This window comes from Watersipora subatra, chromosome 11 (genome assembly GCF_963576615.1).
Source record: "Watersipora subatra chromosome 11, tzWatSuba1.1, whole genome shotgun sequence".
Taxonomy (NCBI): domain Eukaryota; kingdom Metazoa; phylum Bryozoa; class Gymnolaemata; order Cheilostomatida; family Watersiporidae; genus Watersipora; species Watersipora subatra.
This window is the reverse complement of record NC_088718.1, coordinates 38567376-38595354: the sequence shown is the minus strand read 5'-3', so window position 1 is coordinate 38595354 and position 27979 is coordinate 38567376. Positions and strand designations below refer to the sequence as shown.

Sequence of the window (27979 nt, the reverse complement as noted above, 5' to 3'; positions counted from 1 at the left end):
TTTGCTTGCAAAAATTACAGGAGTTAATTAGTCTGCACATAAAATAAGGTACACGCGCATTCAGTGGCTAGTCCACGGGTTCCCAACCTTTTTCATTCAGTTCTACTCTTACACCTTTTCATTAAGTTAATTCCTCATGCAATTTTAACTCACATGACTACAAACAACTGATGCAAATTTCAACCCCATTTTATTGTACATTTCTAAACATATAACAATGTATTATTAATTTTTATATCGCACGCATACAACAATTTATAATTTGTATCACCGCTGTATATATACAGCACACAACAATACGTGACCTTCGGCATGGAAATGAATTGATTTATGACTAAGTTAACTTACTATCCAATCAAAATCTGGATAGAAGTGTTCACGTATACCTGGGTTCTGACTAGTACCTCATTATTAGCAACTAGTGCTATAGATAAAACTAAAATGTTAAATGATTAAACTCAAACTCACACGGAACTGCAGGACATAAATTAAAAATTTAACAAACCAGACACCTCTCTGTTCCCCCTTGTATATGCAAAATTCCCCTCTAGAAGGGAACTGCTCTCTGATTTGAAACCCCTGGTCTAGTCTCTGTTAAGCAAATCTTTAGATTGATAAAAACAGCATGTTATATCAAATGTATAGGTACTCAGTAAATCTTTAGCCTACATAACCTTACCACAGAACCTAAAGTAAAAAAGTATATGTGAAACTTTTAGAAGTCAGGGTCAAAGTTGACATCAACAACTTCTTTTATTCACACAGTCTCTTCCTCATTCACACAAAAAGTCAATTTTCAACTTTATTTAAATGAATAAAATGTTAAAGTTTCCAACAAAATAAACTATGAAGATGTAAACCTTGTTTCCATAGTGATAAAGAAGCTTTTCAATCATATAATAAATGTTTTGACTAAACTATTTTGATAGATTACTACTTTTTAAATAAGGATGAGTAGATTCAACAAAAACATCAAATGTAGTTTCAGTGTTCAAAGAGTTTTTTGTCCTTTGTCATAAGAATGAACCATATAGATAAAAGAGAGGATAACTTTGCAATATTATGATGAATAATAATTTTCAATTACATCAACACTCCTTTCGAAAAACTAGTACTTGAAAATTGCTGAATAAGCACTTTTCAAGTACTAGTTATTGAAAGTTGCTGAATAAGCACTTTTCAAGATACTGATGTTTTCACAAGAGAAAATGACTCCTCAAGATTACCTGACTCCAGATTGAAATACGTTTCATCTGAAGCTCATGTCATTAATCTCAGCAGTACAAGTTGTTGGAGATGATTTTATACTGAAAAACTACAAGAGCAACTTTTGAATTCCGAAGAAATTGTGACAACCTTAAATAATTTTGTAAAGAATCGTCACCCATTAGCAATGGGTGCAACCCTAACCTTTGGTAATGATTACAGAAGAGTTTAGAACTCAGTTAAGTTTACTGAGTATGCCTGGCAATTAGTTTTTATTTTTAGGTAATAGTTAACCTCCATTTTTTTTTAAAAAGCAAACAACTTTAATTACACATGGATTTTAACTACTCGTAGAATTTTTTACCAGCAAATTCACAAATATTTGGATACGTCAAGTACTATCATCTTGTAGCGTAATTACATTTGTCTCCAACTAAATGTACATAGATATATATATATATACATACATGTATATATATACATGTATATATATATATACATGTATATGTATATATACATGTATATATATATATATATATATATATATATATATATATATATATATATATATATATATATATATATATATATATATATATATATATATATATATATATATATATATATATATATATAGCATACAGTTAATATGCTGCAGAAACAGAGCGAAACACAGTGATGAGCCAAATTAGCCTATACAAGTGACCTCTCCAAGTGAACTCTCCCAGTGACCTCTACAAGTGACCTCTACCTGTAACCTCTACTTATGCTTAATATTATTGAACTTTTCCAGTGACCTCTACTATACATCTCTATTCCATCTGGCTCTCGAGTATTGCAAATAGACTAACACTAGGCCATCAGCTAGGCCATCCCTTTCCATGCTCATCTCACAGCTAGAATAAAATGTTTGTGAAAAAAATGCATTCTGGAACTTTGCTGATTAATTGTTATAGATATATTTTGTTATAATACATTAATTCATTTTCTGTTTTAAAAATTGATGTTGCCTTCTTGTAATCTAGCATTATTTAAAATTATATATTTTTTGATAAATTTGGAAATGTGCCAATAAAACAGATGTTAGCCAAAGAATAGAGTTGTACACAGCCAGATGACTGGCTAACTCTGGTTGATATTACCGTGTGCATGTGTGCATGCGTGCATGTGAGCGTGTGGTTGTAAGAGTGTGTTAGTCCATGTTAGTGTTAATGTGTTAGTGTGTTAGTTTGTGCAAATCCTTCCACATTTTTTGCCTAAATTTGTCTAAACCTTTTATGCTCATTGCCTTTCGTCTTGCTGCTAAAACATTTGATCTCAAAGCTCTAACTGGTTCCTAAGGACCAGACTCTTATACCTCCACTCACAGGCTATCAGATTAAAAATGAAAGGAATCCGAGGCATTACCTGGCCTAGTGTTAGTCATCACCACAAGATCAGCTCAAACTTCAGTTCCCAAAAAAAATTGTATTACGATTTTCTGCCCTTACCTACCTTTGGCCTAAGCACCACAATACCTGCAGTTTAGCTCAAGTACCACAGCATGCAGACTTTAAACTAAGTATGACAATACAGAGAGTCTACTCTAAGTACCTAAAAATCTTTTTTATATCTGTAAGGAAAAACAAGTTCACAAAGTGTTTGGGTTTTTTAAAAAATGAAGACATAAAAAAACTTTTTGACATGACTGAAGAAAAACACACTTCTTTTGTACAATTTTACTTGAGAGCTAAGTATATGAATATTTTACTAGATTGTTAAATTTTTACCTCAAGTGTGAAAAGTTAGGCTGCCTTTTACCAAATTGGTAGCACTTAAAAGTAGCACAGCAGCATCAACATCATCAAAATATTTGCCATGGCAGTTTCCCGTTTTAACTTTTTGGCTGAAAAACTGAAACCAAACACTTCACACTATTATGACAGCAGAGCATAAAGAAGTGAATGAAGAATGAAAACACGCATGACCTATTTCTGTTCAACATTCTGTTTATATGAATGTTTTGATTTCTCCTTAAACAATATTTGTGTATACTCTAAATGTATGAGCTAACACTTACGGTTTCATTGTGAGTTTACAGTTTAAAATAGTAAGTTGAACAATTTCTAAGATATTTACATGCCAGATATTAACAAGTCTATTTTCAAATAATCATGTCTGAGATGAATTTACATTTTAACTAACTAGAAACTCCACTTTCATACAGCCCACGACCAAAGTAATATTGGAAAAAAAAGAAAGGGTACTTTCAGTATAACAATATCCCTCTATTATTGCAATCATGCCAGTCTATTTTGAAAAATTTGCATCTGAAATTAATTTATATTTTAAAAATTTAAATAATCTGCATAAAAAATAAAAGCTTTCCATACTCCTTCCATACCAATTGAATGCAAGTATCTACAAGCATGCAGTATCTTCATGCATTATCTGCAACTATAACCTACCTAATTGACCTACCATACATTCTCACAAGACTTCCATGCTTTTTGTAGACTTTTTTACTTCCTTCATATAAACTTTTTACACTATGTGTACAACTTGACAGCCGTAAACCTATATATATATATTTCTCAAAGTATGTCAGTTTTCTTGCTATAGATCTTAAAATCTTGGAATAAATATTCCATACCGAAGAAGATTTGACCTCGGAACCTGCCGTTTACCAGTCTGACACCTTACCCACTAGACTACATAAATCATATTGCCACCTTGCCAATATACCGTAAGTCATTATATGAGAGCAAATACCTAACTGCTTTGCGTATGACGGGTCATAGCATAACGTCATGAGATGCTGTTGGCTCACATTATTAAACGGGCTAATAGCGAGCAACCCTCACTACTTCTCATTGTTTATAAGACAAAACGCTTCTCTCATGATACATGGTTTAAAAGTTAGAATGGTAAACGTTGTTATATGTTGAATACAAATCAATTTTCTGTCCAAAGACTCTTTTTTTACACGGGCAACGCCGGGTGGCACAGCTAGTATATATATAAATGAAAAACATGAAGTTGTAATTTTCCCTTGAATTAACGCATCTATTTAACTGTTAGTTAACTTAAGATAACTTAGTTAACTAGAACTTAGTTAAATAGTCAGTTAACTGAAGAACCGCTAACTGGCTAAAAAAGCTGATTTTTAATAAAAGTGGTCGTGAATCCACTTAATTTTTCTCCAATGCAGTTCATTTGAGATTTGCTTTCAAATTATGCTGACAAGGCTTCACACAACCATTTACTGTAGGATGATGTCCTGTACTGTAGCTGACAAGCATTTGTCACATTATGCTTGAAGTAAATAGACATTTAAGGTTTTTCACAAAATAAACCAAGAATTTTAGTATGTTTGTCACAGGCTTATACCCAAAAATATATCGTTGATTGTTATTACACATATAAAATTTGTTCACTTTTCGTGTTCAGCTGCTAAACTGTTTACATTCAAAGAATTAAGCTATCGGTATGTGAGTAACTGCTGCTATTTATACAATATGTGCATGTAGATGTTGGCTTCATTTGCAGGCAACAGATAAAGCAAGAGTTGTCCTACTATGCACAAGGAGAATATAGTTTTGCTTCAGCTGACTTGGCAAGAACATATTCAAATTTTTTTAATTTAAAATGGCTGAGCAGCCATTATTAAGCTCTAAGGTGAGCTGTATTAAACTGCTAAGATATTTAAAAAGCTCGAAAATAAATTTGTGAATAAAAAAAATAATAAAAAATCATTCTGTTATAGCAAAAGAAAATTTTATAAGTGTTTTTTTCTTAATGTAAAAATTTAAGCGAGCATACAAAGTGAGACTCATCTTCTCTTGATAATAATGATAAGACAACAAATTACAGTGTTGCACATTGTGAGTACTTAGTATATTGAATGCCCTACTTTCAGCATTGTAAGAGAATGAATGTAAAAGCTTTAAAAATTACTGGAAAAATTTTGTTATTAGAGTTGCTAAAGTGAATAACAGCATTTTAAAAATTCAGTAGTATTATATAACAAAAATATAAAATATTTTAATGCGTTTTCTTTTTTAAAACCCTTAAAAACTGTCAGCCAAATTAGTAACAGTTAATGCAAGTAAATCAATCGTTAACTCGTCAATACTTGAGTTCTTGTCAAGTAGAAGGCAACTTCAATCTTTCATTTATCGGGCTCGTAATCTCTGAACAATCATTGGAATAAGACAGCAGCTTCCAGCTAACCCCATACATCCTGATACAATAATGGCAGCCAATTCATTGATGTCTTCAGAGATGTAGCCTACAGAGGAAGCACATTCTAGTCACTGTTAGATAGATGAATCAAAGATCAAATAACAAATTAAATTTTTTTTTCTTATCAGTTAAGGGTAAACGGGTCAATGAAATTAAAATTAGATTAATACTCTGGTCTCAAAAACCTTTGGAATCACATGCACATCATTAAATAAGTGTTTTGCATACTCGCCTATTTTTTGTTATTTCAGAGAATTGCCAAAAATGTTAAACCTCTGTGAATTTTTTTCATCGGCAAAGAAAATAACAAAAGACAATTAACAACATTTTTTTTGTAGCATAGTTGGTCAACATGCAAAGAGAACAAACTTTATTGACCAAATTCAGTTTTGTATAAAGCATGATAAACTATCCAAGCTCATTGATGCAGATTGCTGCTTCAAATCATTGACCTGTTTAACCATCACCCTCAATGTTTTTACAGGGTCGTTTCAATTATTCATTTTGGGTTTAAACAGGTACAGTATCTACAAAATCAATTTTATACACAAAAAATATGAGGACAAACAAAAAAATTCATATGAATAAAATATGAATAAATATGAAACGCTTATTGCAGTTATTAGTTGCGTATAGTTTGTAAGACACGGCAAAACTTTTTTTATTAAGAACAACTATAATAATATGCTCATTGATAGAAATTCTAATTTGCAGTTAGCTGACATAGGCTTTGAATATTTAAAATGAAATGATATAAGATTACAGTCTCATTATTTTTATAAAGAATTAAATGCAAAATTTTTCAGAAATGACACCATCATGCACAAGTAAACATACAAAAACACTTCAGGTGAAAGTAAGTTCAAGACACTGTCATGAATCCTGTTGATGTCATTTGAGTTGTTTGCATACTTTTTAGGACTAACATGGCTAGTAGTCCTTGAATCAAGCGCAAAAACTGACAAATTATAAATACATGACCTGGAAACAAACCCATCTCTACCCTTTTTAGCTCCTGAACCAAAAAATCCATTTTGATTCTGTCGTAAGGGGTAATACTATCATTTAATTTAATAACATTTTATTTGATCAAAGTGTATTGATAATAATGAAAAGTATTTTGCTTTAAATTTCAAACCCTGTAAAAATTATTGGTGGGAAAAATAAACCATTATACTTTTCTAGAAAACTAAAAACATTTCAGCACACGAGAGAGGGAGTTAATAAAACTATATGCCTCTGCAACTGTAGCATTTATTGAATACAAAATTACTATAATAAACTAGTATATCTCATGATTAAATTATTGTCCTATATAATTTGATTGCTTTAAATTTAACTTCTTTTTACAAAGTATTTTATATGAATTTTTAGAGTTTTTGAAAACTTAAAATGGTAAAACAACTTACTAACAAACGAAGTGCCTGCCACAGATCCAACTCCTTCAGCCAAAAGTGCAAAGCCAAATGTAAGAGCAAATCTCTCAGGTGTACAAAACTCATTTACAGCTGCCAAAAGGTTTGATATAAAACAGCCATAGCTGATTCCCCAGAAAGAACAGACTACATAGAACATGACCTACAAAATTGTACATCAAAGTTTAAGCTTGACTTCAAACTGACTGTAGGAGCTTTTATAGGTTTGATGTTATACTGGTAGCATAGGTTTAGTAAACCTTAGATTGGTGAATAGCTATCATTACAATGGAACAAAAGTGAGGCACATAATTGGCTGTTTTCATGACAGTATGTCGCAATGATGTGGATTACAACATCAGAGCCTTCAATTGAGCAATGAGTTTAGTAGTGAAAGCAAGCTTGTCAAACTAGTTTTTAAGTCATAAACGGAAAAATAAGACCAAATTCTTTGTGAAATGTCATCAGAGGAGGCTATGACACTCCAGATATATCCTGAATTGACCATAACAAGACAGAACTTGAACTCAAAACAAGAAGTTCTTAACAATATCATAAGCTATCTATGCCAATTAAAGACACCAAGCGGAAAGCTGCCAGCGGAAAATAATAAGAAAACCTTCATCATTGGCTTTGAGTCAGCAGCCAAATCTGTACATGGTATTGCTCAATATCTTTTCAGCAACTACCCTTACATCAACTACTTCCTAACCTTTAAAGGTTGACTTGCAACAAAATTCACATTACAGTTATTTGGTATCAAAAGATTTACCATGTCTTACTTTGTTGTGTTGTGGGTGCAAAATATTTAGAAATGTGATTACAAGCTCTTAAAAACTCAAAAAATGAGCAGTTAATTGCCTATATCACGGAAATGCCGTAGATTAGAATCCCTTTCCAAAACGGTTCAAATGAGACGTAGCTGAACAAGATGACTTCTGTTCACACTTTCATGCAACCTCATTTGTCGAAATATTTTCACAAATATACTTCACGCGTTCGATAAAACCATGTCTAAGCATGTTGGCCTCTATAATTGTCTTTATGCATATATTTCATCATCATGGTAATGCTGTCATTCTGAGCACTGATATTTCAAAACCCACTGTAAAAATTTGTTTAATTTTTTAACCTTAGCTCGAAGGAGTGCATATCATCTTTTGATAAACATGACAAGCCTGTTGGTCACCTGTGATAGTTGAAAAATGATTCCGAAATTATTCGAGCTGTTTGGCAGGAAGTATGGGTCACATAATCAGTTTACGACTAGACGATTAGACCAAGCTGAAACAAAACTGTAAACTAGCGAGCGTGTATATTTGGTACGAGCTCTTAGGTGAAACTCAAAGTGTTTGTCTTAAACTACTGCTATGAGAAGTTTTATCTTGAGCCTTTTATTTGCTTTTCAATTTGTGTGAGAACATCACGTGTCAAAACAATAACCAAATCATTTGACTATGTCAAAAAAATAAATTGATTCCAATCTACGGCGATTTCGTGATGGCGGCGATTAACTGTTCGTTTTTGAGCTTTTAAGAGCTTGTAATCACATTTCCACATATTTTGCACCTACAACACAGCAGAGTAAGACATGGTGAATTCTTTGATACCAAATAACTGTAATGTGAATTTTGTTGCAAGTCAACATCTAAGATCAACTAGGATCACATTCAGATTTTGTTTGCCAAGATACGATCTAAGGGTGGCTATAACAATAACCCGAATGTGCAGTACTTTAAATCTGCCCTTCGAGCACTGCTCATAAAAGCAGATATCACACCAAGTCCTAATGCTAACTGTAATGATCTGGATATAATTGCTATACTAAAATCAGAATACCCTATGCCCCTTCAAAGCAGAAATCTAGTTCAACCAACCTTAGACAAAAACTATCTCGTCTAGTTATTTTCAGTCATGTCTAATGGATGTTTAATACAGGGGTCCAGCTTAACTGCTTCTAAACCTCATTTGATTCATTAGTTTGTTATTAGTTTAATTTCTATTTGGTCACTCTTTGTATTATCAATAATATAGAAGCTTCTAAATCATTGGTATTATTCATTACCATGTGTCTAAGGTTCTTGTCTTTCTCATCCAAAGTCAATTTTATATATTTTCAATAAAATATGCAATCTCAGATGCACAAACTATGGAATAATTGTGCAGTTTTTAGTGCTAAGTCAATAGGAATTCATAGCTCAGCTTATTCACTTTACACATCACCATGACATTGCAACATCCTATTTATAGGCCTCACTTATTTTGATTATTCGCATATCTAGGGTTTACTATATCTATGGTAAAAATAGTCTAAGATTTTGTGACAAGTCTGAGTTGTGTTTTTTCTAAGAAAGTTTTATAGCCAATAAGTTCATAAAAAACCTTTTTATTCAGAGGTTAATGAGGCATTGTAACTTGCGGTAGCTACAGATTGCTACTAGACAGAATGAGAAAGTCTGAGTTGTGATCTTTTTAAGAAAGTGACCTAGCCAATGAATTCATGCATCTTTTGAGAAACCAACTTCCTCCGTAACAATCTACTATGACTAGTGCACCATCACACAACTACCCTATTCGTAAACATTACCAAGTTCCAGCTAATAACTAAAATGGTTTTTATCAATCACTGCCACATCTACCATCTCAACTTATTAAAATCAGGAATGCTCTACATTTTTCTCCTTTGTAAGCTTTACTTCAATAGGTTTTACTGTATGCTTTAAATAATTGTGTATGAATGTAAGGCTATTTATAAATTTATTTCCTTGAATCTAGCAAAAATATGGGAAATGTTGTCAAACTATAAGATGTACTTACCTTTCCGGTGCTAAAAGCAGAGATAATGGTGCTGACACCATAGCCGGCAATAAACAGGGTGTGGGAGATGAGCCGATCATACTTCAGTGAGCTGGTAGCAACCATTATTAAACATCCCACTATATTTGAAACACCTACAAACAGTTTTTTAAAGGTTTTGGGGAAAAACTCTATACAATTTTAAAACACGTGATATAGAGCGAGGAGCAATCTCTCTTGGCCTTGACTTATACTGTTTATAACCTACACCGGTATCAAAACATTTAAAGTCTACTGAACGGTGTTAAATATTCCTTTTATATTTTATAATTCATAGATAGTATTACTTTGGCAGCTTAATGTGCAAGAAAAATTGTCAGGTGTGCTGCGAGCAATTATCAATAAGTTGTCTTTTTTCAAACTTTGTTTATATTGTTTCGGTTGATTTTTCTGATCGTAACGCACCGACACTAACTACTCACTCCATTATTATGAAATGCTGGAAGGCAACCGATTACCAAGAGTGCTCGAGTGTTGAACTGCTAGGTTGAATGCAATGAGTTTTGAGGCCTGTAAAAAGCAATCTTTTATTCTAACCTCAAACACTCACTCTGGACAGGCTGACAACTAGACAAATGGACAGATGAACAAACAGACAAACAACACTCTTACTATACTAAAAGTTGCTTATATTTTTAGTTTATATACGTGTGCAGTTACAAAGTATCACTGTATCAGTTAGCGAAATAAGTATTTATAGCTACTAGTTTCTTGGTAGTCTAGTGTGCAGTGAGAGATCATCATGTGTACCGAAAAAGCACAGAGAATAACTATTTGCCAAAATTGTTCAGAAATGCAGAAAGGTATAGTTCATTTGTCCAGTTGGTAGATTTTCAGGCTCTTAAGCTAAATGACAAAATTTTGAATCACCTTCCAAGCAATTTTAGTGTTAACCTCCAACCCTGACTACAGACAGACAGACAGACACAGCTCTCATTATAGTAAAGATTGGCCAGAAAATTCATCAGTGCATTTGCATTGGGCGTTTCTTAGAGCTAACACAATATATCATTCTCAGACTAAAACAAGTCAACAGTAGTCTTAGCTGTACAAACATTTTAAAGATTCTAGCATAGATAGTTTTCCTTGATTCTGAATGTTAAAAATGTCTTTTCAATGTGATTCTATCTTAGCTCAATAAATATACAGTGAAACTCGGATAACTCGCCCTCAGATAGCTCGAACACATGGTTAACTCAAACAAATTTGTTTGGTCCGTTCCTACACAATGATAAATTGATTTAGATAACTCAGCCTTAACTTCATTAGCTCGATCAGTTTTTTGCCCAACGGCTCCCGCGACGGTTGTTATCGCTTTAGAATATCACTTTATTCCAAGCCATAGAGATAAACAACAACTTTTAGTAGTTCTCAGGCGTCATTATTACCACTATCGGCAAAATATTTTCGTTAACGACTTTTCTAAAGGTTTGCAAAAAATCAAATTTTACTAAACATCCGCTTGGGGATAGCCCTCCGCAAGCAAGGAGAAGCGAGGTAATCTTTAAATAAACTTTAAGAAAAATCGGCAAACCTGGTTTTTGTTAAAACGCTCAAAAGAAAAATATGTCTGTTTTTTCTGAGAGTTTCAACCGTGATCAGGTTTTGCCTATTTTAATCTAAAAACATCCTGGCAGTCACATCACCTGATACAAACAAACAAATCTCAAATAATAAAAGGAAAATATTTATACTTTCGGATATAAATTGTTAAAAAATTACATGAGAGGTCCCTTAACTTGCAACAAGCAATCAATGCTTTTGATTTATATATAGTTTGTATATGTACTGATAAATACAATTATACATGCACTCGTGACAGTGTTCTCATAACTTGAACGCTCTGATTACTCGAACACTTTCTCTCGGTCCCATGAAGGTCGAGTTAGCCGAGTTTCACTGTATTTGAACAAAATATTAACTAGTAATATTTGCTGATGTGCCAGTCGTTACACAAATTACCTAATCACCATCATGTAAGGCTCATAACATTGCAATTAAATGACTATATGTAAAAATTTATATATGAAAACTAACTTTCTTAACTTAAAACAGTTACTTTTTTAATTTTGTTAGCTTTTGTATAATGGAATTTATTGGGCTCATGCTACATTGACATCTGAGGTAACAGCAGTAGCTGGTAGTCACGGCAGTTGCAAGAAGCCGATGACATACCGATATTACTTAGTATTTAGGCAGTATAATTATAAATCAGTGGAAGAAAAAAAAACCTTTCTTTACAATTATACATGTACACACTTCTATTCAAACAACATAAATAGTGACTTATAAAATGCTGAATACAAACTTTTTATTTTTCACCGGGGAGAAAAGTTGATTGCCTCTTAACTCTTTGGTTAGAAAAGAAACAAAAGATGCTGAGAACAAACTGCCATATTTCTAACCAATTATTGTTATCCCGAGTGCTATTTCCTCCTCTGTCGCTCCAGTTTTACGCACAATGTAGTCATTCACGACAATCAGAAAAGAAGAAGCATTACTTCCCCAAAGGCAAAAGTTGGCCATCAACAACCATATCTGTAAAGGAGAAAAGCTGCCTATAAATAACTTACATCTTCCGTCAGCGATATGAATGGGTAAGTTTTATGTCAATCTTCAGTGTAGAGAGCTATTTTTTGGTATTTTGTTTGCGGTATTTTATTTGTGTTTTATTTTATTAATTCTTGCTTGATAAAAATGCTTTACAAGCCTATATCAATAATTTTCATCATAAGTTGCTGCGGCTTATGTAAAAAGATACACAATTTTAAAGTATATTAAAAACAATATATTATATTTTGTTTTTTTTTTACAAATTATTTAATTGAAAAATGCATATGTAGGCTATAAACGATTTGAATTAATTTTAAAATCTTAAATAAAGTACTAAAGCTTTTTTGGCGTACAATACAATACAGAAGAGTAAATAGTAGCATATCAACTTTTTACAAATTAATGTGCTACTGTAGAATCTGTTCAGATAATAATACTGAGTCTTAACTTGCTAGAAAACATTCTTCCAAGTAGTAGCTTTATAGTCTATTCTACTATTCTATTTTAAGGAACTCAGTCAAGGCCTGTTTTTCATCAATATGTGAGGTTTGTATTTAGATAGTTTTCAAATGTTAAAGATCAAATCTCTATGCTGTTTGGCTGATCTAAATCAACGCTAGCATTTTCAACATTCTAGGTACAGTAGTAGATGTATGTTATTAAGCATCCCAAATTGTAGCGTCAGTTTTATCTTTGTTAGATCGGTTTTGTGATTTTGTCCCAGAACTGAGTGGCAAAAAAGAAATGATTAACTTTGAACAAGCTTATCAAAAATATTACCAATTGAAAAGATTTTGCGCCCTTTGCGCTTTCAGATCATTTAATTTTTATGTTCTCAAATCTGAATACTTCTCTGTTCTTTGTTACACCTGTATCTGGAGTAGATTAGTTTGATTGCTGTTAGTAACAAAATATTCTGCTTTAAAGTTTATCATCAGTTATGAGCATTTTTAGGTTTTTTATTAGGTTTTTATACATTATGACAGCGGAGCACACTCTTGTCTTGCGCTCACTCATAAGTCATTCCTCTGCCATTTTTCTTAGAATGGCTTCATTGCGATCATTATGTGACTCGAATTTCTCTCCTCTGACTCTATATGTGCAACTATAATTTTAATTACTTATAAACTCGTATTTTATAAGGTAATTATTAAAAAGTTCCAAATTAAGCTTTAAAACTTAAAACATAAAATGTATACTTTATACTTTGAGTTATATCAACATCAGTATATTGTAATGCATTGTGGTGGATGGCGTCCCTTTACATTTAGCCAAGCCAAGCCAATGTACAGCCAAGCTGATTCAAGCCACAGCCAAGCCAGAGCTGTACCGACTCGGTACCGAACCGAGCTGGACCAAGCCGAGCCGTGCCGGATCTACCCAAGCAGAACAAGGGCAGAGTTTAGCAGCTATATAAGCACAAACATTTGCAGTAGAGAGCAGAGCGGTTCTGGGCCTGTTCATTGCCTGTTACTTGATTCTTTCTTGTACACCTTGATGAACTAAGCAGAAATATATGTATTGTACTCATGCACGAGACTTGTACTAGTGGAAGAAAGTGAAGGTCGCACAAAACCTTTACAGTATACCAGCAGTAAATCCGTATGACATTAAAAGTATTCTAAAACAGAGATATTTTATCCATGAGCAAGATTGTCAAACGATGGTATTAGCTTCTATAATTACAAACAGCAAATTTAGTGCCTAGACACAAAACAGCCTTTTATGAGCAGTTTGAGTCTTTTATCATTTTTACATTCAGATGTGACTTTAAAAGTTAATCTGCCATTTTATTTTATCACAGCTTTTGAGAGATAAACATAATTACTGTTAGCATTATTATTATTTGCATACTTTGTAAGATTTGAAAAGCGCAACAAACTCTTGTCTCAAGTTTATGCTGGCGCTCAGTTTACTCTTGTCCTCACCGGGTCCAACTTCTTCTTCCTTTTGAGGAACTTTCACTTCTATTTCTCCATCGTCCTGCATGAAAAAATAACAAGAACAACTCAAGTGAAGTAAAAAGATGCGTGAAACTGTTATCCTATCGGAACGCCCTATAGCTTTTATAAAATAGGTAATGAGCCTTTGAAAAATGTTTTCTAGCCTAAATTTACTAACAATGTCTGCGACGCAATGACCTCTAAGACTTAAACTATAACCTCTAAAGCTGAAAATAGCTCCTATAATTGTAACAATGACCCTTATGATTGTAACGATGACCTCTAAGATTGTAACAAGTATCCTAATCATACTGACTGTAACAATGACTTCTGCAGTTTTTATTTAAAGCAACGTTATGTGTAGTTATTGCCCTGAAAATGAGTACAACATGTTTTCTGTTATCATATGATCGGCGCAATAATAATGTTGCAACAAAACTATTTTTAGGAGTATGATATCTTGTTATTGGTATCAGTGCATTTGAATATATGATGCAACAAATCAAAACTTCGCATGTAATGAAACTTTGACAAGTGGTGTATTAATGGCATGGCAACACGTGTAAGCTAAATTCTTATTCAAAAACATTGCATCTCTGAGCTAAATATAGGTGATTGAACTTTGCAGTGAAATTATTTAGGAAAAGCTTGCTTTTGATATGGGGACGAATGTTTATGCAGAAAACTTTCAACAATTATTTTAACCAAGCTGAATACAGTTGAATGGCCATGAAGGTTTATATAAAGGAGATAACTTCCAACAAAATTTGCTCTTTGATAGAGCTTGAAGTGTGAGTGAGCTTTCTATCAAGTAGCATTAGCACTTTCTGTAAAATGCACTTCATCATATTGCGGGTATTAATTGGAACGATATAGTAAACCTCGATGAATCTGTACTAAATAGCTTTTCTTTGCGTATTTGAAATAGTATAAAACAGAGTATCGCTTCTAAGAATCAGATAACTTGTCTGTGAAAAAAATGTGAGTGTGTACTTTCGTCTTTCATGTTATTATATTCTAAGCCACAAATGCAGATTAAAAAAAGATTTTAGGCAACTTTCATGATCAAAACATTTGCCGGTAGTAGGTAATACTTCTGAGTGGTGTCATCAATCAGCCTTAAAAAAAACTTTAGTTACCAATTCGTGTCCCTGGATAAATATGTTTCGGCTGTCAGTTTAAAATATTGTTGTTTTTAATAATATTTGCTGGTATCAATGCGATCAATCTGAAATAAATAGCCTCACTGAATCACACTCCACAGCTGGGTTGTCAAATCCCAATTTACTTTCTGATAGATTTTCTTCTTGACTGGCCTTTGCAGAGTTGGTGTCCACTAAAATTGCATGAATAGAATTTATTCGTTTAGTGATCAATTAAGCTTATAAAATGTGATAAAGCTTATGAGAACCATGAAAACATGCAGGTTTTAATAAACAAAATGTCAGATGTCACAAGTTGAAGGTGGAAAAGCTGAAAGAATTTCATAACAAATGTATTCGATAATAACAAAAGGTTAAAACTCTGTTGAAATGAGCATGCTTGTACAAAAAATTTAGACCGTGTTGTGTGTTTACTCATGCTGTTGATCTGTAACCTTCAGAAACAGTCAATCATTAAAAATTAGGCAACTTTCATACCTGTTCCCATGGAATAAAAGAAGCCTGTATCTTGATGTTGGCGACAGATCTTAACAAACTATTTAAGTAGGGTGCATGGCGCTGTTAGGGTTGCTTTTGATATGCTTTTTGCATGATTTTGATGATTGATTGATGATTTTACATTATGTAACTTCCCACGGTAATAGGCCTGATTTAGCTTTCATATCCAAAAGTATAAATTTTCATTTTAGGTCCATATTATCAGCAATATAAGTGTTCATAGCTTATTGATTACATTTCAGCATTTTTTTGTGTGAGAAACCAAAGCAATATATAAACATATAGAATATACTTGAAGGTAACACTTGAGTGAAGCGCTTGACCTTGTGATAAGACTGCTGCATTACCTGAGCCTTCAGGGTGGTCTAAATTATTGTAGGGTTGAAAGTAAATCATTCCCGCTACTATATGGATGAATTGTGGTCCAGCCATGATACTCATTGCTTTTGAGTATCCAAATGTGTCTAACAGCTTTTGTGAAGCGATCGGCCAAAATATCATTCCAGCATAGAATCCCATAGAAGCTGTTGAGAACGCAAAGTACTTGCGGCGGTCAAAATGCAGACCCAAGATGGCTGAGCTCGCCGTGTAGGTAGTTGATACGCCAAAACCTGCATGAACAGTGAAATCAGTCAGAGAGAAAAAACAAAATGGTAGTAGTTTCTTTAGTTATATATATTATTGCTGAATTTGTTATTATCTTAATTTACATAAACAAACATAAAACTGATTATCCCAACTAGGAGGTAGTACGCCATCTGCAATGGTGAAGCAAAAAATTGGATGAGTTGAACAAAGCATAGATCAGAGGAATGACATGTCTAGAAGGCTTGTCACGTGGTAAAATTTAAAGGTAGACTTGCAACAAAATTTACTTTACAGTTATTTGGTATCAAAAGGTTTACCATCTTTAATTCTGCTGTGTTGCAGGTGCAAAATATGTGGAAATGTGATTATAAGCTCTTAAAAGCTAAAAAAAGAACAGTTAATCGCAGCCATCACAAAAACGCCGTAGTTACAGACTCTTTATTTTGATGACGTACTACACTCGACGTGGTTATTGTTTTGAAATATCAAATATAGATGCTCGCTACTTTACAGTTTCGTTTTAGCTTGGTCTAATCATATAGTCGTAATCTGATCATGTGACCCATACTTCCTGCTAAATGGCATGAACAATTTCTGCAGCATTTTTTACTTACACAGGTGACCAACATGCTCTTCATTTTCATCAGAAGATAATATGCGCTCCATCGAGCTAAGGTTAAAAATTAAACTAATTTTTAGGCTAGGTTTTGAGATATCAATGCTCAAAGTGACAGCATTACAATGATGTTGAAATAGACGCGTATGGACAATAAACATTGGTTTATTGTTTGAGATAATATTTCGACGAATGAGGCTGCGTGAATTTGCAAACAGAAGCAAGTGCATGGTGTTCAACCATGTTCCATTTGGCCGTTTTGGAAAGGGGTTCCAACCTACGGCGTTTTCGTGATGGCGGCAGTTAACTATTCGTTTTTGAGCTTTTATAAGCTTGTAATCACATTTCCACATATTTTGCATCTACAAAAAAGCAGAGTAAGACATGGTGAACCTTTTCATACTAGATAACTGTAATGTGAATTTTGTTGCAAGTCAACCGTTGAATGAAAGTGCATTTATGCAGTACAAAATAATTACGCCAATAATTCGTTAGAAATGTTGTCTTGTTTGGTGTTACAACTAGTGAAACTGTATAATTTACCAAAATGTAGTAGGAGCAACGCTGCATTTTTTTAATAATTTACTGCCACAGAATCTAACAAGCACAACTATGGGAGTACTTTAAAATACTTTATAATGAATAAAAAGCTGTATGCAAAACGAAAGCAGTTTGAGACAGTCATTTCAGAAGCTTTGTTGTAAGCCAATTTGTGGCATTGATTGTTTAGCTTTGTGGCTAGCTTTCATGCATCTCAACAATAAATATATTCGAAATTAAATTTACCTTTGGGATTTCAATGATGTATCTATCACTATAACGATACATATATTATCTGAGTGACACCTCTATTATTTTACAAATTTATCTTCAGTATATCAGCAATAATTGTATTATCTCAACGATACATCTATTATTTCAATGAGATGTCTATTGTTTTAGTGACACACCTATTATTTCAATAATGCATTTATTTCCTTAAAGGAACATTTATTACCTGAAAGACACTTCTATTAATTCAATGGAAACATCTATTATCTCAATGACAACTCTGTTAGCCCTAGCTATAGCAAATAGTGCAGCTCATATTTTATTTGTCAATCAATAATTTGAGTACGATTACGAGTCAAATTGGAGCAATCTAATCTATGTATAGCTTACTAACCTCCCAGAAAACCAAACAACAGCAAAGCGTGCCAGTATTGTGTTGAAAGGGCTGACAGTCCTACAGCCAATACCATAGATATTCCACCAAGGACTTGGGTCAATCGGTATCCAATTGACTTTACCAGAATGGAAGCTAATGGTGCTGAAAAGATGAAAATTTACTTTTAAAAAAACTACTGCTTTTGCATCACGTACTTTTTTACATAGACTTGATCGGTGTTCATTTGGCGTGCCATTTGAAAGCAAAATCCTTTATTTAGACTTTATATACACATATGAGAATGCCTACTTCTGTAGGGCGTCTTTTAAAAGTACATACAAATATTATATTGATCAGAGAAAAACATTGCACAATTTTTAAACATACCGTAAGACTTCCATTAGGCAGTTATAGTTTCTTCTATTTAAAATTTTAAACTGAAATATTTAACAATATTTGCAATTTAGATTAAAAATTAAAACACTTTGTTTAATTTTATTAAACAATAGAAAAATATAAATAATGGATTTTAGGGTAAACACAGTAAGCATAAACACACTGTTATTCTGGTGGCTTTCTTCAGCTGCTAAAATTACCAATTAACATGTAAAATCTTCCTATTTTTAAAAACTGCTGGTTCCATTCACAAAACATTCTTTTTTGGCAAACTTTCTTATACAAGCAAAATAATCAATATCTCTAGCTGAAATTTGAATTTAGTTTTACCCAGTGCTATAAATTATGTTGATAATGAAGAATAGAATTTTATCTACTATATGTATTAATTTTCTGATAACTCACCTTCGTGAAAACTTATCTTGCAATATTAATAGGCTCCTAGTAGTATCATAAAATATTACTAGTAATTGCAATATTGCTAGTAATATTGTAAGGCATTATTAGGATATTACTAACTCATTAAATCTTACCCAGAATTCCAAGAACAGCAATATGCGATGAGCCAATCAAACTGCTTTGGTTCAGAGTCACACCGAAGAGCTGCTGGTGAGCGATAGTTAGGTTGCCGATTACAGCATAAGTAAACCCTATATTTACTGTATGAGAAAAGAACGACATGACCAGAATGATCCAAGCAACACCCTTGTCCTTCTTCAGTCGGGGGTTTTTGCAAATTTGTTGTTCAACCAGCATTTTTCCAGCAAAATCTGAAATATTATAAACAGATATCAGTGTTTACATTCCAATGGTAATCTTAGCAAAGGAAGAAGTCTGAATTTCACTCTATGTTTACTGATTTCATTCTACCAAATCTTGGTTAGGCACTTACATACCAATAGCATATTAATATATCATATTAAATATTTATATTAATTAAAGGTATACTTTATAATTGCACTATACAATATTATACTATATAGTAGTGTATTATACCATGTTAATGATATTAAAATGCTTACATTATAATACAATATATATATATATATATAACATAGTAATTTACATGTATATAATATTTAATTATATTTATCACATGACAATCTATTACATTATTCTACGCAACATTTTAGTGCATCACATTAAATTTTTGTATACCACCTGTTTCATATTTGATTGAATAGTAAGGTAATAAGAAACACTAAAATTTAATTTGTTAGATTTACGGATAATTTAAAAAAATTAAAGTTTACGATTTAAGAGTTTCGGTCTACTGCTCACCTTGCTGTTGCTACTCTTGCTTAGCTCATACTGATCATTCTGCTTATGTATGTAAGAGTTTCTTTGCCTCATTATATAACTATATTATTATATAACTATATTATTATATAACTCACTCGTGAACTCAAACTGCCTGCGTGACAATTTCACTCCTGGATGATTTTATCTCTCTCTGGATGATGGGTATTATGAATAACATATTGTATGCCTTTGTATTTGAAAGATACTATCACGCTGTCTACTTTCACTCCTAAAAAGAAAATCCTTTTCGATCTTTTAGCTTTAGTAAAAAGAGTCTAAGGTAGAATTAGAAATGTTTTATTCAGAGTCACAAACTGATTCTATCTGTGCTGAGAATGTTGATCAGCTGCAGCATGAAATGTCTCTATGCTGGCTAACTATGTAAAAGTATTCAATCTATCTTATTCTTTTGTTCTATTTAAAAAAACTTCCTTTTTCAGTTTGTTAGATGCATAAAACTGTCTAGTCAGCAATGTTTTACTTGTTATATAGGTCAAACTCTCCCCATACAAACACATCAAGCAAACCTTTCAATGGCTGATATACAACTGAAGGAAGATTTAACTCTTTACCTAAATCAATTTCTAGCCTCTAATATTCTAATTTGTTAAAGTAATACAATTTCGTAAGTGAGAGCTAAAATACTAATAAATAAGTAAAAACCATCATTGATATATAACAATGTATAATATAAGCAAGTTTACTTTATCAAGTTTTGTATGAAGTATCGCAGTGCATATCAACCAATGCCTCCATCACTCGATCTGCTCATTGCCAAAACTAAGCTTCCATTTCCCTTCACTTCAAGGTAAAGTGACAGTAAGAACACTTTTTATTGACTTTCACTTTCTTTATTTAGTTTTTGCACAGTTTTGTAAGGTTTTCGTAACTAATTAATTTTACATGGTTTTATATAATACAGTGTTCTTGTGCTATAGGCAATTAATTACCTGCAGGGTTTAATAATTTTTTGCTGGTTACTAGGTGGTGGACCAGAATAAATGGATTTTTGTATAATCTTATTAGAATATTTGCTCCAACACCTGAAAAGATGTTATCACAAATCACAAAATATGTTAAATATACATACATATACATATATATTTATATATATATATAAACATATATATACATATAGTTAAATATCTAAAATCTCATGCTGCTAGATTGTATCTTGATAGGAAAAATAGGGGTAGGGGACTCAAAAGTGTGCAGGAGAGATTGAAAGAGGAAGAGCAAAGCATTAAAGCCTTTGCAGTCTCCATGGCCACCACAGGTAAATTCCTAGTTGAATTTCGATCAGCTTCTCTGATAATGTAGCTTCGCAGTGATGATGAGGAGCTTGACTAGCGCATGAAACCTCTTCATGGTGCATACTACCAACAAATATTTAAGAATGGAAATCTCCACCAGAGATATATGTGGCTAAACAAAGGGAGCCTAATAGCCAATAGAGAGTCGCTAATCATGGCAGCCAAAGAGCAAGTGCTCCCAACAAGGCAACTCCAAACAAAAGTCTACCACACTAAAACCGATCTTAAATGCAGGCTGTGCAAAGATGCACTTTAGACCGTCCAACATATTATCAGCGGATGCAAGCAGCTAGCCAGAAACGCATACACTGAGCGGCATAATCATGTTGCAGGTGTTGTGTACAGAAGTCTATGTGACGAGTATAGCCTTAATAAACGACAACACTGGTGGGAAGCTCTTAGTAAGATCAATGAGGATGGCTGCACTTAGATCCTCTGGGACTTCTACATCCAGACTGACAAGCATGTCCTAGCAAACCAACCAGATATAGTGGTGGTAGACAAGGAGAACAAGAGGGCTACTATAATAGAAATAGCAGTACCCAATGACTACAATATAGCCAGCAAAAAAAAGGAAAAAGTGGAGAAATATCTCCCTTTTGGAGAAGAGATTGGAAAAATGCTGGGATGTAAGAACAACTATAATTTCATTATTCATTGGGGCACTGGGGGCAATAACACCGGCGCATAAAATATGGCTTGCCCAGATACCGACAGCAATCAACTCAGGTGAGTTGCAGAAAAGTGCGCTATTGGGAACAGCTAGGATCTTGAGGCGAGTGCTCAAACTCCCAGGTCTCTGGTAGGAGACCCGAGTTAGAGCAGAAATTACCACCCATGTGGGTTAACCGGGGTGAAGGAAACAAATTTTTTAAATATATACATACATAAATATTAATATATATATTGATAATATAAATTATATTTATTAATATAACATATATAGTACATTATAAATATTATAATATATATCATATATGATATATATAATATATTATATATTATAATGTATATAGAATATTATATACATTACAGTATATATATAAAATATTATAATGTATATAGTATATTATATGTTATTATAATATATATTATATACATTTATATATATATATATGTGTTTATGTACATAAATCTATGTACAGTATATATTTCTCAGTATGTCATATGTCATCTGTCATCTGTCATCTGTCATCTGTCATCTGTCATCTGTCATTCCAGCTACAGCTATTAAAATCTTCATATTAAAATTCCACATTCTGATGGATTTGAACTCTGGACAATGCTTCGGCAAGTTTTTTATCCGAAAGCTCTTCTACTGAACTAGAACAGCATAGTAATCAGATATGTATTCATATACCGTACATCCCATGCGCGTGCTAATTATTTTAGCCTTGCGCCCATGCATTACAATGCCCCTTTCTAAAGATATTTTGGGACCTAAGTATATGCAAGGCAACGCTTCTTCGTCTTTTTTCATTAAAGCTAATAATTTATCTCGAACTTAAAATTTGGCGATGCTTGTACTGAATATATACATTACAGAAATATATACGTTGCATTGGTATTTCTTAGTTTACATATTTGCTATTTATTTTACATTTACATTTAGTTCACTACTAATTTATTCCAGCTGCTCAAAGGACTTTTTTCAAGCTTCATTATGTTTTTTGGATTCTGATTTGGTACCTTCCGCTTCACAAACATTAAATACGAACAAAGATTTTGTTCGTTTTAAAATCTTTTTATGTTATTTTTTTGTTTAAAATTAAAACATCTTTGTTTGTAATAATATTTTTCAATTTGTTATTTGACGTTTATTTTAGTAGCGATATTGTGTATTAACAAGCGCAATTTCTTTTCCACGACAAAAAAATATTGCTTTCGCTAATATCGCTTTTGATTTCCTATCAGTGTTTGCTTTTTGTATTAGCTTACACATCTTTCCTTCTAAAACTAAACAATTAGTAATTCATAATTAGTTTTATATTACAACAATCATTTGTAAGATTACTGTAAGATTATATGTTAGATTATTTGTAGGATTTACTGTAAGATTTATCTTGTAAGATTTCAAGTATATTACAGTATTGCAATCTATATACGTATAAACGAAAGACGAAAAACTTGGAGAATTACAAATATAGATATTTTTTCAGTTCAAATTAAAACATCTTTTTTGTATGAATATTTTTCAGTTTGTTAATTAAAGTTTATTTCAATAGCGATATATTATATTAACAAGCACAAATTTCCTATCCTCAACAGACAAATGTTGCGTTCGTGAAACACACGTTTCACATAAGCTCTTATTAGCGCTCGCTTTGTGTACTAGCCTACACATTTCTGTCTAAACCCAACTAATTGGTAATTCGTAATTAATTTCACACTTTACAAAAAACATTTGTAAGATTATGGTAAGATTATGGTAAGATTATTTGTAAGATTTACTGTAAGATTTGTCGTATAACATTATAAGTATCAGTTATTCCTCACTCTCTTATATTTACATACATTTACATACTTTGAGAAATATATATATAAATTTAAATTGCCTTATTACATTTATAAACTTCTTACAACTTTTGAAGTTTATAGTAAAGTTTTTTAAAGTTTATTTCATTATCATTATTATTTCAACTTGCATTTTTTTAGACATAATTTGATTATCGTGTTTAAAGTTGGAACATTCATTTTTCAACACTGTCATTATTACCCAGTTAGTTTCCAATCTTTATTATTAATATTAATTTTTCATTCAACTGTTTTTGGCAGACATTGTTCTAATAAAATTTAAATTACAAAGTACTACCGTATTTTGTCATATTTTTTTATTAATTTGGTTAATACATGTCTTCTCAAAAGTTACACATTGTCTAATGCCTCCAAAGAAAAGAACCTGCAATGCCTTATCAAAGAAAAGAGAAAAAAGACTTGAAAAAGACACGCTGAGAAAAAGCGCTGCTAAAGCCTTGTAAACTGAACAGCAAAGAAACAAACCCTTAGCAAAGTCTAGAGAAACGAGAGCACAACTTCGAGCATCACAGACCAATGAACAACGTGCACAAATTTTAGCATGCCTACACTGAAACAAACTGAAATCATGTTTTTGTATACCAAATAACTTTTGATTTTAATTTCCTAATTAAAATCGAAAATAAAATGTATAATTTTAGTTTTTCTTCTAATTTAATTCAACAAAACACTTTTTTCAAGGTATGAAACTTTAAACTTATAGTTGTTTGAAAACCTTTACAGTTGTTTTATTTATTTTTAATTTAGTTGTCCTGCACAGAACCCTTTCCTTATGATGTGAAGTTTGTAAGTTGCAGTTGTTTGACAAAGTTTGAAAACCTTTACAGTTCTTTTTGTTTTCTCTCTTAATTTATTTCAACTACGCAAAACATTTCTCTCATGATATGCAGTTTGAAAGTTAGAATGGCAATTTTTGTTATATGTTAAATACAAACTATTTTTCGGGCAAAGACTTTTTTATTACTCGGGCAACGCCGAGTAGCACAGCTAGTATATATATATATATATATATATATATATATATATATATATATGTTAATGTGTATATATATAAATGTATATATACATATATAAATAGGGCCAGGCAATATACGTTGTCCTTTATATATATTTTTTAAGGTCAGACCGAAGCATCCAGGCTGAAAATGCTAATACCACCACATACCAGACTGGCTATGAAAACAAATCGGATGCCAAATTAAACCATTGAATCATTCAGAATGGCTGAGTAAGACAAAAACTAAACTGGTGGGACAAAACTCTAACAAAATGCTGCCTTCCTCAAACTCTGACCTGAATAGAAAAATTAAAGGCCTCACAAATGTCGAAGAAGTCTCGGGATGCAAAGGTAAAAAAAACAAACTCGCTGGGCGTACAAAATCCAATTTTTATTATGTTGCTGATGCAAAACTACGAGTCACGGATAAAAGTTATATCTAATTGCATTTCACATCTCTCTTTGGCCATTACCAACAGCAAATGTCAAAGGTTGGCGATCTTCGCCAAACATACCGTTAATTGAACAATTGTGATCTCACAGCTAATGCTGTATCAATACTCTTGGCATCTCAAAAACCTGCCTGCTATGCACTTTCAAGCATGGATTTATCCCACTAGGGATGAACCTCGAGGTCGGCACCAGCTGACCATTTGATGCTTTGGCAGACTGCATGGTAGTATTGATTACTGCTGTTTAAGCAATAGTCAGCAATATTGAACTATCAAAATGCTGGCAAAACAACCTTAGTTGGTGTTAATATAACATTCTAACAGGATATTGTTAAAATATTTGGTTCATTTCTTATAAAACAAATTGGCCTAATGCCACCAAAACGTTTGCTTCTGCTGCAAATGATTTGAGCAGTATCCAAGTGGGCGTAAGTCCGTAGTCTACTAAAATATCTTAGCCAATTCTTCAGCTAACTGACTTTGTACACAATTGACTATACAACAAAACACCTATATGTCTAAAAATTATTTTTTATGAATGTGTTAACTGGCACTTACAGGCTTTAACTGCAATGATTGTTTATTATAAAGTATATTTAAAAAAGTTTGTAACACGTTTACACAATTTTTTACAGCAATACAAGCTACTGCAAAGATGTTTGAAAGCGAAACAACACATTGCTTGTGATTAAAGGCAACTGCAATTATTTAATGATCAAATCACTTTTAACTTATACTTAAAATAAATGATATGCTGAAATTAAACAAAGGAAATATCGATATTTACTGATTTTTAGTCAGTCTCTAATTGACTCAGAACCCGAGTACACCGAATGACCTGCCATTTTGGTTTCAGCAAAGTGTTCACATATCAGTCAATCTACACTCAGAATTGGAGCGTGTACAGAATTGGACACGCTCAAGTCAATCTCAGAATTATATTAAAATGACATCTTATTTCAGCATTGGCAAATGTTCAAATGTATGAATCAAGATCTCCATCATAAAATTAGCATGCTAAGAATTTTAATTAGAAAAAACATTAGAAAAAAACAAACCTAACCAGATGTGACCTCTCTTTGGTTGTGTATAGGAGTATTCTGTGACTTTGTATTTAGGTCACTGACATTCATTCTATAACAGTATTTTCGCTTTTATGTAGGCTTCACCTTGTTAAAATGCTTAGCAGTTGTCTTTCCTTAAAAGGTCATAAAAATCAAATAATTAAAAGTCTAAGTTATGTGTACTACCGAATAGCTGAGACGTTCACTAATTATGATTAGTGAACATTGCCTGCCGACAATGTTCACTAATTACATTTACCTGCAGACAATGTTTACTAATTAAAATTCTTTGCAGACAATGTTCACCAACTTAACTCAAATACCTGCAGACAATGTTCACTAATTACAATTCCTTGCGGACAATGTTCACTAGTTGCAATTACCTGCAGACAATGTTCACTAATTACAATTACCTGCAGACAATGTTCACTAATTACAATTACCTGCAGACAATGTTCACTAAGTACAATTACCTGCAGACAATGTTCACTAGTTGCAATTACCTGCGGACAATGCTCACTAGTTGCAATTACCTGCAGACAATGTTCACTAATTACATTTACCTGCAGACAATGTTTACTAATTAAAATTCTTTGCAGACAATGTTCACCAACTTAACTCAAATACCTGCAGACAATGTTCACCAATTACAATTCCTTGCGGACAATGTTCACTAGTTGCAATTACCTGCAGACAATGTTCACTAATTACATTTACCTGCAGACAATGTTCACTAATTACACTTACCTACAGACAACATTCACTAATTACAATTACTTGCCGACAATTTTCACTAATTACAATTACCTACAGACAATGTTCACTAATTACAATTACCTGCAGACAATGTTCACTAATTACAATTACCTGCAGACAATGTTCACTAATTACAATTACCTGCAGACAATGTTCACTAATTACAATTACCTACAGACAATGTTCACTAATTACAATTACCTACAGACAATGATCACTAATTACAATTACCTGCGGACAATGTTTACTAATTACAATTACCTACAGACAATGTTCACTAATTACAATTACCTGCAGACAATGTTCACTAATTACAATTCCTTGCAGACAATGTTCACCAACTTAACTCAATTACCTGCAGACAATGTTCACCAATTACAATTACCTATAGACAATGTTCACCAACTAAACTCAAATACCTGCAGGTAAAACTCAGTAGTTACAATTTGCAGTTTAAGAAATTGTGCTAAACACTATCCTCACCAATCTTCTTATTTGAGTGTCCCAGATTTAGCTTTTGTCAGTATCAGTCTTTGATTGACATTTTAATTATAACATGAGTTTATAACTAGAGGTTCCTTGTTCAACCATCCATAGCATCCACCATTCTTAATTGACCAGTGAGACATGCCCAATCATTTCCTTTCTGCAAGATATTAAAACAGAGATGTCATCCCGCATCTTAGTATCACTAAATGAGTGGTTTAGATGACACCACTAATACCACCTATTAGCAGGTATTTTTAGTATCACTCGTGATGTGGTTTTCTTAGCATCAGTCATACAGAGATATTTATCTTTGATTATTCATTTTAAAATATCTAAAACTCAGCAACATAATTATAGCATTCTATAAAACCGCTCAAGTAGTGGTGTTAGTTTAGTACCACTTCTGGTGTGGTAGCAAGTAAAACCGCTCAAGCAGTGGTGTTAGTTTAGTACCACTTGTGGTGTG

The 27979-nt window shown here is 32.6% G+C and overlaps 1 protein-coding gene across 4 annotated transcripts; it reads right to left on the bottom strand.

The window, feature by feature from the left end:
• Positions 1-5056: 5056 nt before the first annotated feature.
• On the bottom strand, positions 5057-27634 carry LOC137408158 (monocarboxylate transporter 3-like). Of its 4 annotated transcripts, none has more exons than XM_068094555.1 (11): positions 27508-27555; positions 20003-20136; positions 19139-19375; positions 18228-18371; positions 16206-16469; positions 15445-15533; positions 14109-14237; positions 12107-12239; positions 9663-9796; positions 6840-7008; positions 5057-5476 (listed from the first exon to the last, which is right to left on the bottom strand). In XM_068094555.1, the coding sequence occupies exons 3-11, from the start codon at positions 19359-19361 to the stop codon at positions 5361-5363; spliced, it is 1401 nt and encodes a 466-aa protein (XP_067950656.1). In that variant the 5' UTR covers positions 19362-19375; positions 20003-20136; positions 27508-27555; the 3' UTR covers positions 5057-5360. The 4 variants fall into 4 exon arrangements, with proteins under 4 accessions (XP_067950656.1, XP_067950658.1, XP_067950659.1 ...); XM_068094557.1 differs by having other exon boundaries at positions 27444-27540; XM_068094558.1 differs by lacking the exon at positions 20003-20136 and having other exon boundaries at positions 27508-27634.
• Positions 27635-27979: the final 345 nt, after the last annotated feature.